The sequence below is a fragment of the Gopherus evgoodei genome, chromosome 1, assembly GCF_007399415.2.
Source record: "Gopherus evgoodei ecotype Sinaloan lineage chromosome 1, rGopEvg1_v1.p, whole genome shotgun sequence".
Lineage (NCBI taxonomy): Eukaryota > Metazoa > Chordata > Testudines > Testudinidae > Gopherus > Gopherus evgoodei.
In genome coordinates this window covers 204,509,155-204,526,309 of record NC_044322.1, presented here as the reverse complement: position 1 = coordinate 204,526,309, position 17,155 = coordinate 204,509,155, and the positions used below count along the sequence as shown (strand labels likewise).

The 17,155-nt window shown below is 45.6% G+C and overlaps 1 protein-coding gene across 4 annotated transcripts in view; it reads left to right on the top strand.

Annotated features, from left to right (window-relative positions):
* Positions 1-17,155, top strand: part of NME7 (NME/NM23 family member 7) — a 185,182-nt gene that overhangs the window by 47,830 nt on the left and 120,197 nt on the right. For 3 of the 4 annotated variants that reach the window (XM_030583535.1, XM_030583525.1, XM_030583516.1), the window contains 2 exons: positions 230-396; positions 15,694-15,804. In XM_030583535.1, the coding sequence (XP_030439395.1) occupies positions 230-396; positions 15,694-15,804 (278 nt within the window). The remainder of the gene's footprint in view (positions 1-229; positions 397-15,693; positions 15,805-17,155) is intronic. The other variant, XM_030583544.1, reaches the window with a different exon arrangement.

Genomic DNA, 17,155 nt, shown 5'->3' with positions numbered 1-17,155 from the left:
GTGTCAGCGGCTGATAAAATGGAACAAATTTATAATAGTTGGTTTCATCTCATTACCTTCTCTATTGTACATGCAAACTCAAAGGGTTAGAAATTCAGTGAATCTATCAGCCTCACTAGATCCCATAATACTTTTGAGGCTGTTCTAGAATAGAATAGAATTTATTTAGAATTTGCTCATCATTTAATCACTCTCTTCAGCTTCTTGGTGATCTTCCTTCTCTCTGCAGTATGATGTGAAGAACCATCGCACCTTTCTGAAACGCACAAAATATGATGACCTACACCTAGAAGATTTGTTTGTAGGCAACAAAGTTACTGTCTTTTCACGTCACCTTTCCCTAGTAGACTATGGGGATCAATACACAGCCCGGAAGTTGGGTAGCCGCAAAGAAAGGTAAGATGATGTTGGTCTCTGAAGTTCCTTTGGTATTTGCTATCCACAAAACTGTTTATGCAATTGAGTTTTTCAAACTAATTGTCTTTCTCGGGAGGGATCAGAGAGAGTTTCTACAGCTGATGAGGTGGGATGATGGGAGGGTATATCTGCTGGTTTGCATCTTGGGCAAGGAGATTTGGCCGGTTTGATCACTGGAAGCAAGAAAAAGCAGTCCATCCCCCTGTTGTCGAACCTATGATCTTTCCTGTTTTTTGTTAAATCCTCCAGATCACACCTTCCCATAGATGTAAACTGCTCCTCACTCCAGTTCTGGAGCACAGTTCAGCTTTGTTATGGCTGTGTAACCCCATTGATGTGCAGTAATGTTATTTCAGTGGAGCTGAATGGGTGTAGCTTGGGGCAGAATTTCAACCTTAGTATCTGCTGGGCTTACAGGGAATGAACCTTGGAAAAGTTGTTGACTGTGTCTTTCAGGGACGAAGCACAGGCCTTGTGATCCAGCAGCAACTCTTTACCAAGTGATGTGTTTTATACATCAGTTTGTAGTAGCAATTACAAGCATCTCTCTTTTTATTGTTGTTACCCATCGTCCACTGCTTTTCCTGCAATAAAGGAGATACTGAAACTTTTCAAAGAAAAATTCCAAGGCTGGGTGGTGGTGGGGGCAAGAAGACTTATGGTGAAAATTGGAGCTATGCTAATTTACATTATCTGAGGATTAGGCTCATAAGCTCATTCCAGTTGAGGCAGCGTGACAGGAGATGTTTGCTTTGGGGAACACACCTGGAAAAACCATAAGGACCAAATTCTGCTCTTAGTTATGTTGGCACATACCTGGATTGACTTCAGTGGAGTTGCTCTCTGAATATGAATGTGAATCCCAGTATCACTGAGATCAGAGTTTAGCCCAGTATCGTTAAGAAAAACACTCAGTACCGTTTCTAAATTGCTGTTCCTAACACCGGTAAGCCCTCTACTAGCTCTGTTTTTGTGTGTTGTTTTTAAAGAGCTGTAAGCAGGATTTTAAAACTTATATTTTAATCAAAATAACACTGAAAAATTGAACATTTACCATTCCCTCACCCCCTAAAAAATATTGCCACTGAGATGACTACAGTAACAGCCTTCCAAAATAAGGTCTCTGGGCATGTTGCCTAGTGGTTGGAACTGGAGCAGTGGAAGGGAGGGTGTGAAAGAGAGAGACTGTGTTTCAGGACTCTTGGGTTATATTCAGAGCCCTATGACATTCCTTTTTTATTTTATTTTTCAGAAATTTTGTATTGTGTTTGTTTTATCCACACTTGGGGTGGGAGGAAGGTCGGATCCTGCCCTGGTCTGGGGGAGAAGGCTCGGAGAGAGGGAATCTTCCCACTGAGGCAGGTGGAAGGCTTGGGGAGGAAGTTTGCAGAGTGACCCCCACCCCCACTGCACTCACCCCATAGTGGCAGCTGCTTTGCTGCAGAGCCTGGCTGGGCTTCCCGCTGCAGGTGTTGCAACCTGGCACATGGGGTCACAGCACAGTTCAGGCTTGACCCAATTACCTTTCTATCATCATGACGGAGGGACGGCTGGGCCATAGTTGAGTGAGTGGCACTTTATTTCATTTTATACATTGTTTTTCGGTATTTGTGTTTTGCATTTGCTTAAAATGTGAAGCTCTGTTATGTTCCTGGTTTTATGAATCAACTCTGTGTGACCTTGGGCAAGTCACTTAGGCCTGGCCTACATACAACTTTTATATCAGTATAATTTTTTTGGTTAGGGTATGTCTACACTACAAAATGAGGTCGAATTTATAGTTGGTTTTTCAGAAATGGTTTTATACAGTCGATTATATGTGTCCCCACAGAAAATGCTTCAAGTGCATTAAGTCGGCGGACTGCGTCCACAGTACCCAGGCTAGTGTCGACTTCTGGAGTGTTGCACTGTGGGTAGCTGTGAGTAGCTATCCCACAGTTCCCGCAGTCTCCACTGCCCATTGGTATTCTGGGTTCAGATCTCAATGCCTGATGGGGCAAAACAGTGCCGCGGGTGGTTCTGGGTAAATGTCATCAGGCCCCCTCTCTCTCCATCCCTCCATGAAAGCAATGGCAGACAATCGTTTCGTGCCTTTTTTTTCCTGGGTTACCTGTGCAGATGCCATAGCACGGCAAGCATGGAGCCAGCTCAGCTCACTGTCACCATAAGTCTCCTGAGTGCTGGCAGACGTGGGACTGCATTGCTACACAGCAGCAGCTCATTGCCTTTTGGCAGCAGACAGTGCATTACAATCGGTAGCTATCGTTGTCCTATTCCTGGGTGCTCTTTTAACCTACCTTGGTAAGGGGCACCTGGGCAAATGGCAGTCGTGAAACTGCATTGCTACACAGCAGCAGCTCCTTGCCTTTTGGCAGAAGATGGTGCTTTATGACTGGTAGCCGTCGTATTCCTGGGTGCTCTTTTAACCGACCTTGGTGAGGTCACTCACGGGCGCCTGGGCAGACTCCTTCTGCCGAGCACCCAAGAGACGACAATGGCTAGCAGTCAAATGCACCATCTGCTATCACCCTAAAGATGTAAAAGATAGATGGAGTGGATCAAAACAAGAAATAGAATCGATTTGTTTTGTATTCATTTGCTTCCTCTTGCCCTCCGTGAAATCAACGGCCTGCTAAACCCAGGGTTTTGAGTTCGATCCTTGAGGGGGCCATTCTGTGTGTGACAGTTGTTTGTGTTTCTCTTTGATGCAAAGCCCAACCCCATTGTGGATTGTAATTCCCTGTAAGCCATGTCGTCAGTCGCCCCTCCCTCTGTCAGAGCAGACCATCGTTTCACACCTTTTTTCAGCCCAGATGCCATAGCACTGGGATCATGGAGCCCGCTGAGATCACCACGGCAATTATGAGCACTGTAAAAACCACGCACAGTATCCTGGAGTATATGCAGAACCAGAACCTGCCAAAGCAAAACCAGGCGAGGAGACGATGGCAGCGCACTGATGAGGACATAGACATGGACATAGACTTTTTACAAAGTATGGGCCCCTGCAGTGTGCACATCATGGTGTTAATGGGGCAGGTTCATGCCATGTAATGCCAATTCTGGGCCCGGGAAACAAGCACAGACTGGTGGGATTGCATAGTGTTGCAGGTCTGGGATGATTCTCAGTGGCTGCGAAACTTTCGCTTGCGTAAGGGCACTTTCATGGAACTTTGTGACTTGCTTTCCCCTGCCCTGAAGCTCCAGAATACCAAGATGAGAGCAGCCCTCACAGTTGAGAAGCGAGAGGTGATAGCCCTGTGGAAGCTTGCAACGCCAGACAGCTACCGGTCAATCGGGCATCAATTTGGAGTGGGCGAATCTACCATGGGGGCTGCTGTGATCCAAGTAGCCCACGCAATAAAAGATCTGCTGATATCAAGTGCAGTGACTCTGGGAAATGTCCAGGTCATAGTGGATGGCTATGCTGCAATGGGATTCCCTATCTGTGGTGAGGCAATAGACGGAACCCATATCTCTACCTTGACACCGGAGCACCAAGCTAGCGAGTACATAAACTGAAAGGGGTACTTTTCAATGGTGCTGCAAGCGCTGGTGGATCATGAGGGACATTTCATCAACGTCAACGTGGGATGGCTGGGGAAGGTACATGACACTCATGTCTTCAGAAACTCTGGTCTATTTCAAAAGCTGCAGGAAGGGACTTTCTTCCCTGACCAGAAAATAACCGTTGGGGATGTTGAAATGCCTATAGTTATCCTTGGGGACACAGCCTACCCCTTAATGCCATGGCTCATGAAGCCATACACAGGCAGCCTGGACAGTAGTCAGGAGCTGTTCAACTATAGATTGAGCAAATGCAGAGTAGTAGTAGAAAGTGCATTTGGATGTTTAAAGGGTCGCTGGCGAAGTTTACTGACTCGGATAGAACTCAGCCAAACCAATATTCCTATTGTTATTACTGCTTGCTATGTGCTCCACAATATCTGAGAGTAAGGGGGAGATGTTTATGGCAGGGTGGGAGGTTGAGGCAAATCACCTGGCTGCTGATTACGCGCAGCCAGACATCAGAGCAGTTAGAAGAGCACAGCAGGACACGCTGTGCATCAGGGGAGCTTTGAAAACCAGTTTCATGACTGGCAGACTATGGTGTGACTGTTGTGTTTGTTTCTCTGTGATAAACACCCCTCCGCCCCCCCGGTTCATTCTACTTCCCTGTCAGCTGTAAGCTAAACACCCTCCCCTCCCCTCCCCTCACTGCCTGCAGAGGCAATAAAGTCATTGTTGCTTCACATTCATGCATTCTTTAATAATTCATCACACAAATAGGGGGATAACTGCCAAGGTAGCCCGGGAGGGGTGGGGGCGAAGGGATGCGCAGGGTGGGGTGGGAGAGAAGGGAAGAACAAGGCCACACCGCACTTTAAAACTTAAATTTAAAAACTTTATTGAAGGCCAGCCTTCTGTTGCTTGGGCAGTCCTCTGGGGTGGAGTGGCTGGGTGGCTGGAGGACCCCCCCACCGTGTTCTAGGGCGTCTGGGTGAGGAAGCTATGGAACTTGGGGAGGAGGGCGGTTGGTTACACAGGGGCTGTAGTGGCAGTCTGTGCTCCTGCTGCCTTTTCTGCAGCCTTTCCTGCAGCTCAGCCATATGCTGGAACATATCAGTTTGATGCTCCAGCAGTTGGAGCATCGACTCTTGCCATCTGTCAGCAAGCTGACGCCACCTATCCTCTTCAGCCCGCCAGCTCTTCTCGCATTCCTGTTGTGCTTTCCTGCACTCTGACATCATCTGCCTCCACGCATTCTGGTGTGCTCTGTCAGTGTGGGAGGACAGCAGTAACTCTGAGACCATCTCATCCCAAGAGCGTTTTTTTTTGCTTTCTAATCTTCGCTAGCCTCTGCGAAGGAGAAACATTTGCAGCTGCTGGGGGGGGAAGGGAGATTGGTGGTGAAAAAGACGCATTTTAGAGAACAGTAGGATCACTCTTTCTCGTTAAACCTTTCTGTTCACATTACATTACACAGCATGTGCTTTTGTTACAAGGTAGCATTTTGCCTCTTATATTGAGGGCCTGCTGATGTGGTGTGAGAGATCACTCACGCAGTGCCAGGCAACAGAATTCAGCTTGCAGGCAGCCATGGTAAGCCACAGTCTTTTGGCTTCTTTAATTCCCATAACATATGGGAATGGTTTCAAACAGCAGCACCCTCATTTCTCATACCAAGCAGCCGTTGGGTTGGCCATTTAAAATGAGTTTGCAATTTAAAAGGAGGGGCTGCGGTTTGTGAGTTAGCATGCAGCACAAACCCAAATAACGCCCCACCCCCCACACATGCTATTCTCTGGGATGATCACTTCACCTCTCCCTCCCACTGCGTGGCTAACAGCAGGGAACATTTCTGTTCAGCCACAGGCAAACAGCAGAGCAGGAACGGGCACCTCTGAATGTCCCCTTAATAAAAGCACCCTATTTCAACCAGGTGACCATGAATGATATCACTCTCCTGAGGATAACAGAGAGAGATAAGGAATGGATGTTGTCTGAATGCAAGCAAACACCGGGATTTCCGCTCGATCCCCATAAGTTAACAGACTTTTGCAGTAGCTGTACTGGCCGCGAATGCCAAGGCAGATTAATCATTAAACACGCTTGCCTTTAAACCGTGTGTAATATTTACAAAGGTAAACTCACCAGAGGTCCCTTCTCCGCCTACAGGGTCCGTGAGCATGCCTTGGGTAGGTTTGGAGGGTACTGGCTCCAGGTCCAGGATGAGAAACATATCTTGGCTGTTGGGGAAACCGGTTTCTCCCCTTCCTTTCTGTGAGCATCTTCGATCTCTTTGTCATCATCTTTCTCATCCCCAAAACCCGCTTCCTTGTTGTGTGATTCTCCATTGATGGAGTCAAAGCACAGGAGTAGGGTAGTGGTGGCTGCACCCCTTAGAATCGCATGCAGCTCAGCATAGAAGCAGCATATCTGCGGCTCTGCCCCGGACCTTCCGTTTGCCTCTCTGGTTTGTGGTAGGCTTGCCTTAGCTCCTTAATTTTCATGCGGCACTGCTGTGCGTCCCTGTTATGGCCTCTGTCCTTCATGCCCTTTGAGACTTTTTCTAATGTTTTGGCATTTAATTTACTGGAATGGAGTTCAGCTAGCATGGATTCATCTCCCCATTTGGCGAGCAGATCCCGTACCTCCCATTCGGTCCATGCTGGCGCTCTTTTGTGATCCTGGGACTCCATCATGGTTATCTGTGCTGATGAGATCTGTACTCACCTGCACCTTGCCACGCTGGCCAAGCAGGAAATGAGATTCAAAAGTTTGCAGGCCTTTTCCTGTTTACCTGGCCAGTGCATCTGAGTTGAGAGTGCTGTCCAGAGCGGTCACAATGGAGCACTCTGGGATAGCTCCCGAAGGCCAATACTGTCAAATTGCGTCCACACTACCCCAAATTTGACCTGGCAAAGCTAATTTCCGCGCTAATCCCCTCATTAGAGGTGGAGTAAAGAAATCGATGTAAAGAGCCCTTTAAGGTGAAAAAAAGGGCTTCTTCATGTGGACGAGTCCGGGCTTAAGTCGAGGTAACGCTGCTAAATTTGATCTAAAATCGTAGTGTAGACCATGCCTTAGGGGTACATTTTTACTGATGTACTATACCTGAGTAAGCCCTAGCGTGGGTAGCAATTACAGAAGTATAAAGGTGCCTTATATGGGAATTGTTTATTCCACTTCTCAGGCCTGGTCCACACTACACAGTCAAATCGATTTAAACAGCATTAAATCGATTTAACTCTGTACCCATCCACACTACAAGGCACTTTAAATTGATTTTAAGGGCTCTTAAAATCGATTTCTGTACTCCTCCCCAACGGCAGGAGTAACCCTAAAATCGATATTACTATATCGATTTAGCATTACTGTGGACGGAAATCGAAGTTATTGGTCTCATTCTTTTACTGAGCTACCCAGAGTGCACCACTCCGGAAATCGATGGTAGCCTAGGACCATGGACGCACACCACTGAATTAATATGCCCTAGTGTGGATGCGTAAAATCGATTTTATAAAACCAGTTTTATAAAACCGGTTTTAATAATTTCGATTTTATTCTGTAGTGTAGACGTGGCCTCATATACAAATAGCTACACTGGTATAAAACAGCTTTATACCAACGTGGATGCTGTTTATACTGGGAGGATTGTACTGCTTTATGCTCTCATATTTTAAAGCAGTACACATTTTGTGCCTAGACAAGCCCTTAATCTCTCATTTTCCCCATCTGTAAAATGGAGTTAATAATACTTACCATGCCCATCTTTAGCTGTAGAAGAGACAATGTTATAATTTATTCAGAATGACCAAATGACTTCCATTGAAATCTACCTTAGGCAGTCATCAAAAGGATCAGCAAAATCCAAGTTCAAGCAGAGGTTGGCTTTCGATGGTTAAACAAGGTTATATTGCATGGGGGCAAGTGGCTGGTTATGGGGATTTGCCTGTTTAGGGATAGTCCTTAGTATAGGTTTCATGACAGTGACAGAAGGGGAGAAAGAGGAGTTTTGCAACAGAGGATGAAATGAGCATCACCAAAGACAAAGAATGTGCAACTGGACAATTTTGTTGCTGATGCATGAGGCAGAATAATCTTCACCTTGTTCTGTAATAGTGCTTCATAGGCTCAAGTTTGCAAAATTTACACATACTTTGGTCACTAGAGAAGCAGGTGTGAAATGCTCAGTGAATATTCCAGGCTAGACTGGCATCTGCACATCAAGCATCTTGCACTTTCTGAAACTGGGGCCTTTGTTTTTGTCAGTAAAATGAGCCAGTATGACTCCAGACGCATACAGGGAATTGATCTGGTGTGGGGGGGAAGAAAAGGCTGATTTTTACATAGTCCTTTTTCTGATTATAATTGCACTTTAAATTAAAACTTTCCTGTATGGACAGTCCACTTAAAATCTACCCAGTTCCAAAAAGTGACTTTAAAGTAGTTTCAGGTTCTACACTTGCCTCTGAATCCCCCAGCCAATTTATTTATTAGCTTTCCAGCCAAGTTTGTTTGTTTGCTTTTTTTTTTCTTTTCCCCCTTTCCATTGTTAACTGAAAGACCCACGCAAACAAGGAAACTGACTAGTCACTAGGAAACTTAACTAAACGCACAGTGCTGTCAAATGCACAAAGTAAAGAAAATTGGAAAAAGTAGAGAATTCCCCCGCCCCTCAATCTTTCACTTATATTGATCTTAGATGGCACTTAACACTAGCTAAACGTTTTTCAGACAAGGTTTGTTTGTTTCTTTGTTTTTAAAGAGGACCGGGAGCCTTTCAGTGTATTCAGTTACCATACCTGGTTTAAAAAAAATTATTAGAATGCTCACGACAAACCAGAAATACCAGATTATTTTATTGATTTAGTAAATCACTAATGTGCTTCCAGTCATTTACCATATTTAACGTTTCCTCCCCTCCACAGCATAAGATTTTGTACTTGTAATAGTCCTTCTATTAAAAATAAACACCAGCCTTAGCCACCGCATACGTTGTTTTATGCACCAGATACAGTTCTTATGATCACTTACAATCTCCCTTTTCAATAACCACAAGAGATTCGCATTCAGGTTTACTGTGTGACACAAAGTAGCTGAGTCTAGTTTTTAATTCCTTTTCCTTTGTTCCCAGATGTAACTGCTCCCTAATGCACTTGTGTGGACTCACCTGTCAGAACCCTAAAACATATTGCTAATGAAAACTACAAATAGATCACATGGATCCAAAATCCAGTCTCAGGAACAGCCCTCAGCATGCTGGATCATAGCACTTTCTACCCTGCACACCTCCATGAAAAACACACTGAAAATACTATTACAAACCACCCCGACAGATGCTTATTTCAGCTAGAAGATAATGGGTTCACCATATAGTATTTCACTGCATGTTGCTAGCAATTGAGGATCTACTATCAAAGTCTGGAATTGGCAAAGTAAACTACAGATTATGCTAGGGTTAAACCTCTCCTCTCTGATAGTCTATAACTACAACAACAGGAACGAAAAACAACCTCTAGACAAACATTCTGAAGGGAAATGCTAGCTTCAAACTGAATTGAAATTCCTGGTCAAAGAACTTGATCCTTTCTAGCATCTTAACCAATCAATCTTGTTTGCATTGTTGCACTGTTTCCAGTAGATATGCACCTTAATCAGATCCACAGATCTGAGCATCCTGATCTTTGCGAAAGTTCACATTCGACTGTGAATTTTGCAGCTTAGGTCTATCCCAGAGTTAGGCAACCTATGGCACGCGTGCTGAAGGCGGCACGCAAGCTGATTTTCAGTGGCACTCACACTGCCCAGGTCCTGGCCACCGGGCTGGGGGGCTCTGCATTTTAATTTAATTTTAAATGAAGATTCTTAAACATTTTAAAAACTTTATTTACTTTACATACACCAATAGTTTAGTTATATATTATAGACTTACAGAAAGAGACCTTCTAAAAACGTTCAGATGTATTACTAGCATGGGAAACCTTAAATTAAAGTGAATAAATGAAGACTCGGCACACCACTTCTGAAAGGTTGCCGACCCCTGGTCTATCCCTTCATCTGCCCCACCAGGAGTATCAAATTAATTTCCACCTCCCTTCTAACATTTCCTGTGTCCATTCTCTGTAAAAGCCTTGGGTGATGGCTAGAGTAATGTTTTTCTCCACAGCATCTGCAACTTTGACATCTTTTAGTGATCAGAGCAAATGGAATGGCACTTTGTGAATTTCCCCTAATTTCAGCATGTTACTTCCAGTTAGAGCAAATTGTAGTACACAGAAGCTGTCTTCTTCAGTATGCTGGGAAATAAAACGAGCAAACTGGCAGCATCTGTCTTCTCTATATAGATGCACTGCTCTAAAGGAAACATGCAGTCTTGAATATCTTCCATTGCTGGAGATGGTGTAGAAGACAGAAGAGCCCCACTGGATTTTCAGATTCCAGGCAGAGTTTGTGGTACAGGTGGTTAAATCTGTTGATTTGTAAGCATGATCACGTTTGATGCTGACTCACTATGAGAATAAATAATGGAAGCGCACACAGTGTCGTTTTAGAGTTCCTGTTATGCTGCTTATTTTTTATGACTAATAATGTATTTAGTACTGACCATGCACTTGGTGCTGTACAAAACAAAATGATAAAAAGAATCCTGGCTCCCAAGTGCTTAAGAGTATAAAAGATAATTGCAGAGAAGACAGGATGAACTGGATAGCGTAGAGGTTTTTGTTTTGATTTCTCTCATAATATAGTTCTTATCCATAAAATAGAAATAATGCTTCCTTTATCCTGCCTTTTTAGACTATTAGCTCTTTGGAAGAGAGCTCCTGTGTTTGTACAGTACCTAGCATGATGGGACCTCTAGGCAGTACTGGAATACAAATAAGGATCTCTTTTTTTTTTTTTTTACAAGCTTTGTGGAACACAATTTTTGTGGAAGGATTTGAATAGGAAGAGCATAGCCGCTTGTTGATCAGGATGCCACTCTGTGCATAAAGAGCAGTGTGAATAAACAGGCAGAAATGGAAGAGGGAAAAGGGAACAAATGGGATGTTAAGGCTTGCTTTTCTGGAGTGTGTTGGGGGTGGGAGGACATGATGGAAAAATATCTTAACCTCCAGCATGAAATAGTTTCACTTTATAAATCAAATAAATATACTATTTGCACTTCTATAGCCCTTTCTATCTAAGGATCTCAACGTGCTGTGCATTCACCAGAAAATTAGGCTTTCACATTCTCAGCAGTAACCACATTCAGGACAGCCTCACAAAGGTACATGGACTTTTTGTTATAAAGGATTGCCTGATTGTGAGACTTAGCATAGATACATGCTACCATATCTGCAGTTGCAGACATTTTAGATGACACAGAGATTCTATACATACTGCTGACCATGCCACAGGCAAATATTCTTCTTCGAGTGCTTGCTCATGTAGATTCCATTCTAGGTGTGAGCGCACCCATGTGCAGTCATCGGAGATTTTTGCCTTAGCAGTACCCATAGGGTTGACTGTAGCGCCTTCTTGAGTGCCATGCTCATGCACTGGTATATTAGGCACTGCTGACCCTTAACCCTCTCAGTTTGTTCTTACAGCCCATGAGAGTTGGTCGATTGCAAGAGCATTAGCAGTTCTTACAGTCCCTTGTTCTCTCTCCTTTGTTGTTAGTTGTTAGGTGCTTAGTTAGACCTTTAAGTTAAGTGTTTGAGGAGTAGTTTAGGTGTTAAGTCTTGGCTGGGACTTCCCATCAGAGCGGGGCGTGCCCCATTCCCCAGGCTTTAAGCCATGCTCAGTGTGTAGCCAGCTGATGCCTGTCATAGTATAATTCCCAAATCTGGACCTTAACTTCCAAAATATGGGTAGTAGCATGAATTCCCCTAAGCTTAATTACCAGCTTAGATCCTGTATTGCTGCCACCAATCAGGACTTAGATTAGAGTGCCTGATAGACTCTGGTCTCCCCCAAAACCTTCCCTGGGGGCCCCAAGACCCAAATTCCTTGAGTCTCACAGCAAAGGAGAATAAACCATTTCCCTTCCCCCTCCTCCCCTCCAGGTGTTCCCTCCCTGGGCTCCTGGAGAGATTTACAGATTCAAGCTCCTTGAATCTAAACAAAGGGATTCCCCCTTCTCCTTTCTTCCTCCCAGATCTTTCCTGCCCTGGGTACACTAGAAGATCACCGTGATTCAAACTTTTTGAATCACTACACAGGGAAATCAGGGGGGTTCCCCCCCGCTTTTTCTCCCGCTCCCTTCTCCTTCCCTGTTAAGTACAGACTCAATTCCCTTGAGCCTCAACAAGGGGAAAAATCAGACAGGTCTTAAAAGCAAAACTTGTAATAAGAAAGAAAAAAATAAAAGGTCTATCTCTGCAATTTAGATGGTAAAAAGTTACAGGGTCTTTCAGCTTATAGACAATAGAAAGAAAGCTTTCTCCAGCAGAAATACAATTTAGAATACTTTCACCCAAATACACAGTAAAACTCTACCAGCCAGATACACAGTTGCAAATACAGAAAAACAACTAAAAAGACTAAACTGTCTTTCTATTTTTGTACTTATAAACTTGGAAAAGAAGATTAGAGAGCCTGTAGGTATGTGTGGTCACTCTCAGAGCCTAGAGAGAACAAAGCAAAACCCCAAACCCACAAACAAAGGCTTCCCTCAAGCTAGATTTGAAAGTATCTTGTTTCCTGATTGGTTCTCTGGTCAGGTGTTTGGGTCCCTGTTTGTTAACCCTTTACAGGTAAAAAAGACATTAACCCTTAACTATCTGTTTATGACAATGCCCCTCTAGTGAACCCCATGAGAGCTGTTTAAAGTGTTTGGGGCAGTTCCACAGGAAGGACAAGTACAGGATCTGCAAAAATTTTGCCTTCAAACTCAAATGGAACAGGATATCCACTTGAGGGCCCTCCTCATGGAGGCTGCGTTTTGCCCTACATTGGAGCCCTCCCAATCGGACTCCAGGCCCAGCACCTTGGTGTCAGCACGCAGCACACCACTGGCACTGGAACCCTACCAGCACCATGCCCCCTCCCTGGTGCCTAAGTAGTTGAATTCAACAAGCCTGCTGGCACCGCAGAAAAAGAGGGCTTCGGACAAAGGACCTTTGTCAGACCACGTGCCTGCACGGAGCAGCTCGGGGGTACTGCTACGGTCAGACCCCCTAGTCCAGCCAGGGACCTGCGTCCGACTCCTGGGAGCAGCAGGGGGTCCTGTCCCCCCGTAGGGTCATCTGTGCCTGAAGCCGGCCTGGCGGCCAAAGAGCAAGTAGACTGGCCAGCACCGCAGACACCAAGCCAGGCAACGGATCCGGCCAAGGTCTCAGCATGTACAAGCAAGCTGGTTATAGTACTGCCCCCTAAAGCAGCGGCACATCCATGCTCTGCAGGCGTCAATCCCCATCACTGTGGCCTCGGTCCTCGATTAGAAGACACAGGTCCCTGCACACAGGGTCATTGGTCAAGTCACGATTGCTCCCTACTCGTCAGCTTCAGGGAGCTCAGAGCGGTTCGCCTGTCCTGTCAAGCCTTCCTAACTCACATAAAAAGCAGGGTAGTCCAAGTCCTAACGGACAATACAGCAACTATTTTCTGTATCAACAAGCAAGGCAGGGACAGGTTGTCTGCCCTTTACCAGGAAGTCCTCAGGCTCTGGGACTTCTGTGTATAACATGACATCCATCTTGTAGCCTCACGCCTCCCCGAGGCCCAGGAATGCTTTGACTGATTGCCTCAGAAGGACTTTCTTGTCTCGCCACGAGTGGTCCCTCCATCTGAAAGTGGCTAGCTTCATCTTCCAGAGGTGTGGAATGCCCCAGGTGGACCTGTTCGTGTCCATGCAAAACAGGAAATGCCATGTTTTCTGCTCAATTTGGGGGGATCAAAAGAGGCTCCTTGTTGGACGCTTTTCTGCTCCCGTGGTCAGGGGCTCTGTTATATGCTTTCCTTCCAGTCCGCTGATTCAGAGTCCTCATCAAAATCAAGCAGGACAAGGTGAAGATGATCCTCCTAGTGCCGGCTTGACCAGCACTGGACACACTGCTGGACTTCTCGTTGGCTGGTCCATTATGGCTGCTACTCAGGCCCGACCTGCTGTCTCCAAACCATGGCAATCTTCCTCATCTGAACCTGGTGGCGCTGCACCTGATGGCTTGGCTGCTGTATGGTTAAATGCAGAGGAGCCAGATTGCTCGGTCTCTATCCAGCAGGTCCTGTTGGGCAGCAGAAAGCCCTCCGCAGAGCGACCTACCTAGCCAAATGGAAGTGGTTCACTTATTGGACCTTGGCTAAAGGCATTCGGCCTGAGTGGGTCTCGCTGCAGTTGATCATGGACTAGCTTCTGCATCTCAAGTGCCAAGGCCTGTCCCTTTCACCTGTCAAGGTCCACTTGGCTGCTATTTTGGCCTTCTGTCTGGCGCTTGAGGGTAGGTTGGTTTTTGCCCGGGATATGACTGCCAGGTTCCTCAGGGGCCTCAAGTGCCTCTACACACACGTCAGGGATCCTGTTCTGCCATGGGACCTGAATCTTGTGCTGTCATGGCTCACGGAACCCCCACTTCAGGCCTCTGGTTTCCTGCTCTCTCCTTGTCCTGTCCTGGAAGATCACATTCCTAGGTGTGATAACATCCATCTGCCAGGTCTCTGAGATTAGAGTGCTTACCTTGGAACCACCCTATTTAGTCTTCTACAAAGACAAGGTCCAGCTGTGACTACACCCAGCTTTCCTACCCAAGGTGGTCTCGCAGTTTCATATGGGCCAGGACATTTACTTACCTGTCTTTTCCAAAGCCACATAAGTTGGAGGAGGAGTGTAGATTTCATTCCCTAGATGACAGGAGGGTACTAGCCTTCTACATTGAAAGGACTAAGCCATTCTGCAAATCTATGCAATTCATCACAGTGGCCGACGTGATGAAAGGTCATCCACTGTCCCCTCAAAGAATTTCTTGGATCACTACCTGCATTTGCGGCTGTTACGATCAGGAGAAAGAGCCACCTTGGGCGATTGTCACAGCACACTCAACCAGGGTGCCAGCCTCTTTGGCAGTTTTCCTAGCCCAAGTGCCTATCCAGGACATCTATAGAGCTGCCAGCTGGCCGTCCATCCGTCCGTCCACATGTTCACGTCCCGTTATGCACTTACCCAGCAAGCCCGGAATGATGCAGTACTGCAAGCTGCTAAATTGTGAACTCCAAGCCCACCTCCGAGGATACTGCTTGTGAGTCACCTGGATTGGAATTGACATGAGCAAGCACTCAAAGAAAAAACAGTTATCTACATTTTTGTAACTGTTCTTCGAGATGTGTTGCTCATGTCCATTCCATTACCCGCCCTTCTGTCAGAGTTGCCGGTAAGAAGGAACTGAGAGGATGTAGGGTCGGCAGCGCCTAATACACTAGCGCATGATCGCAGCACTCAAGAGGGCGCTACAGTCAACCCTACGGGTACTGCTAAGGCAAAAATCTCCAATGACTCTGCATGTGGACACGCACACACCTAGAATGGACTGAACTTGAGCAACACATCTCAAAACATCCATTACAAAAAAGTGGGTAACTGTTTTGTTTAAGGTTTTAATGCCTTCATCATACATGAAAGATATGCATGTGCTGGGTGGAAGGTCAGTAAAGGACTGAGGTAAAATTGTTGGATGACTGTAACTGCATTTCTATATTTCCTTGTGTGAGCCTTTTTTCTTGAAGTGTAACTTTAACTTTGTCTTTTCCTAAAGAATGAAAATTCCAATTCCCCCCCCCCCCCTTCCTTTTCAGAACACTGGCTTTGGTTAAACCTGATGCAGTACCCAAGATTGGAGAACTAGTTGATATCATCATTAATGCTGGATTTACAATAACTAAAGCCAAAATGATGGTACTTTCACGGTAAGGCTCTATTAACGTTTCCTGTAGGATTTGATTATTTTGAACTGAAGGGTATCTTCACAGTTATTCCATGTCATTCCAAACATTAGATCTATTCCACTGAGTAGCAAAGAGAATAATCTGTTTCATAATCATATGTAGGTTTCTTATATGATACATGATTCAGGATGTTTGTTGGGCTTAACCTGCAGCAGAGCCTGTCTCCTGGCAATCCAGTGAATGCAGCTGGCTCTGATAGCAGCTGTCTGACTGAGCCATCTGACTGACTGAAAGAGTGAACAGGCTGATACTTAAAACTCAGTAGCAGTTCAGTTCGTGCTCAATGCTTTCGTAGCCCATAGTTGTGTTTTGGTCCTGCCCTTGCCTCCACTTCCTCTAGCTTGGTTCCTGCTCCAGCCTCAGGCTGCTCCTGTTCCACCCCTCAACTCCTTCTTGACTTCTGATTCCCAGCTCAGATCCTCGACTCCACCTTCTGTCTGTAAATCCGATTGACCCTTAGGCTTTGGACTCTAACATCTGGCTGTGATCCTGGACTTACGTCTGGATTCAGCTCAAACTGGTATGCCAGAGTCATGCTCCAACCATTAGGAAAGACTGCCCACAACTCGGTCACTGACAGTTTGAGGAACCCAAAAGATTGAATAAGGGTGGGTAAGTGACTGGACTGCCCTTCAGATGGATTCCTCAGAGGCAGCCTTGCCCCTGCAGGACATTTTGAGAATCCTGCAGACCCTACAGTCTCAGGTTATGCAGTACAAACTGCAGTGCTACAGGCTCAAGCTGTCCCACCCATATCTGCTGCTCTGGCTTCTAGGGAGCTGGAGATTTTAGTGCAGGATAAGTTTGATGGGGGACCATAACAAATTCCCTAGTTTCGTGAGCTAGTGCTGGCTCCTGTTCCTGCATTAACCCCAGTCATTCTCCACTGACCAGACCCAAGTAGGATTTATTATTACTCTGCTAACCAGGGAGGCTCTGATCTGGGCATCTCCCCTCCTGGAGACTTCTACTCCCGTAATGAGACAGTTCGAAGAGTTCCATGTGTCTCTTCTGAAACTGTATGTGGAGAATCCCTCTCCCAGTCACCCTGCTCTATCATCACCTCCCACAGATGCCCAGGCCAAAAGGAGCATGAGGTCTGCTGTCTTGGCGCGTTGCTCCTGGAGCTCTGGGTTCTTCCTTGGTTTTATATGTCAGTTTCTCTGATGATAACTGAATCTCTGTTGAACCACTTTATATATTTTGGATTTTGCTTACCCTGAGGAAAATAAATCCAAACAGTTTATATAAGATGTAAATTTTTATTACCTTTTGTTCAGAAAAGTCCCTTGCCTGCCCTGCAAAATGAAAG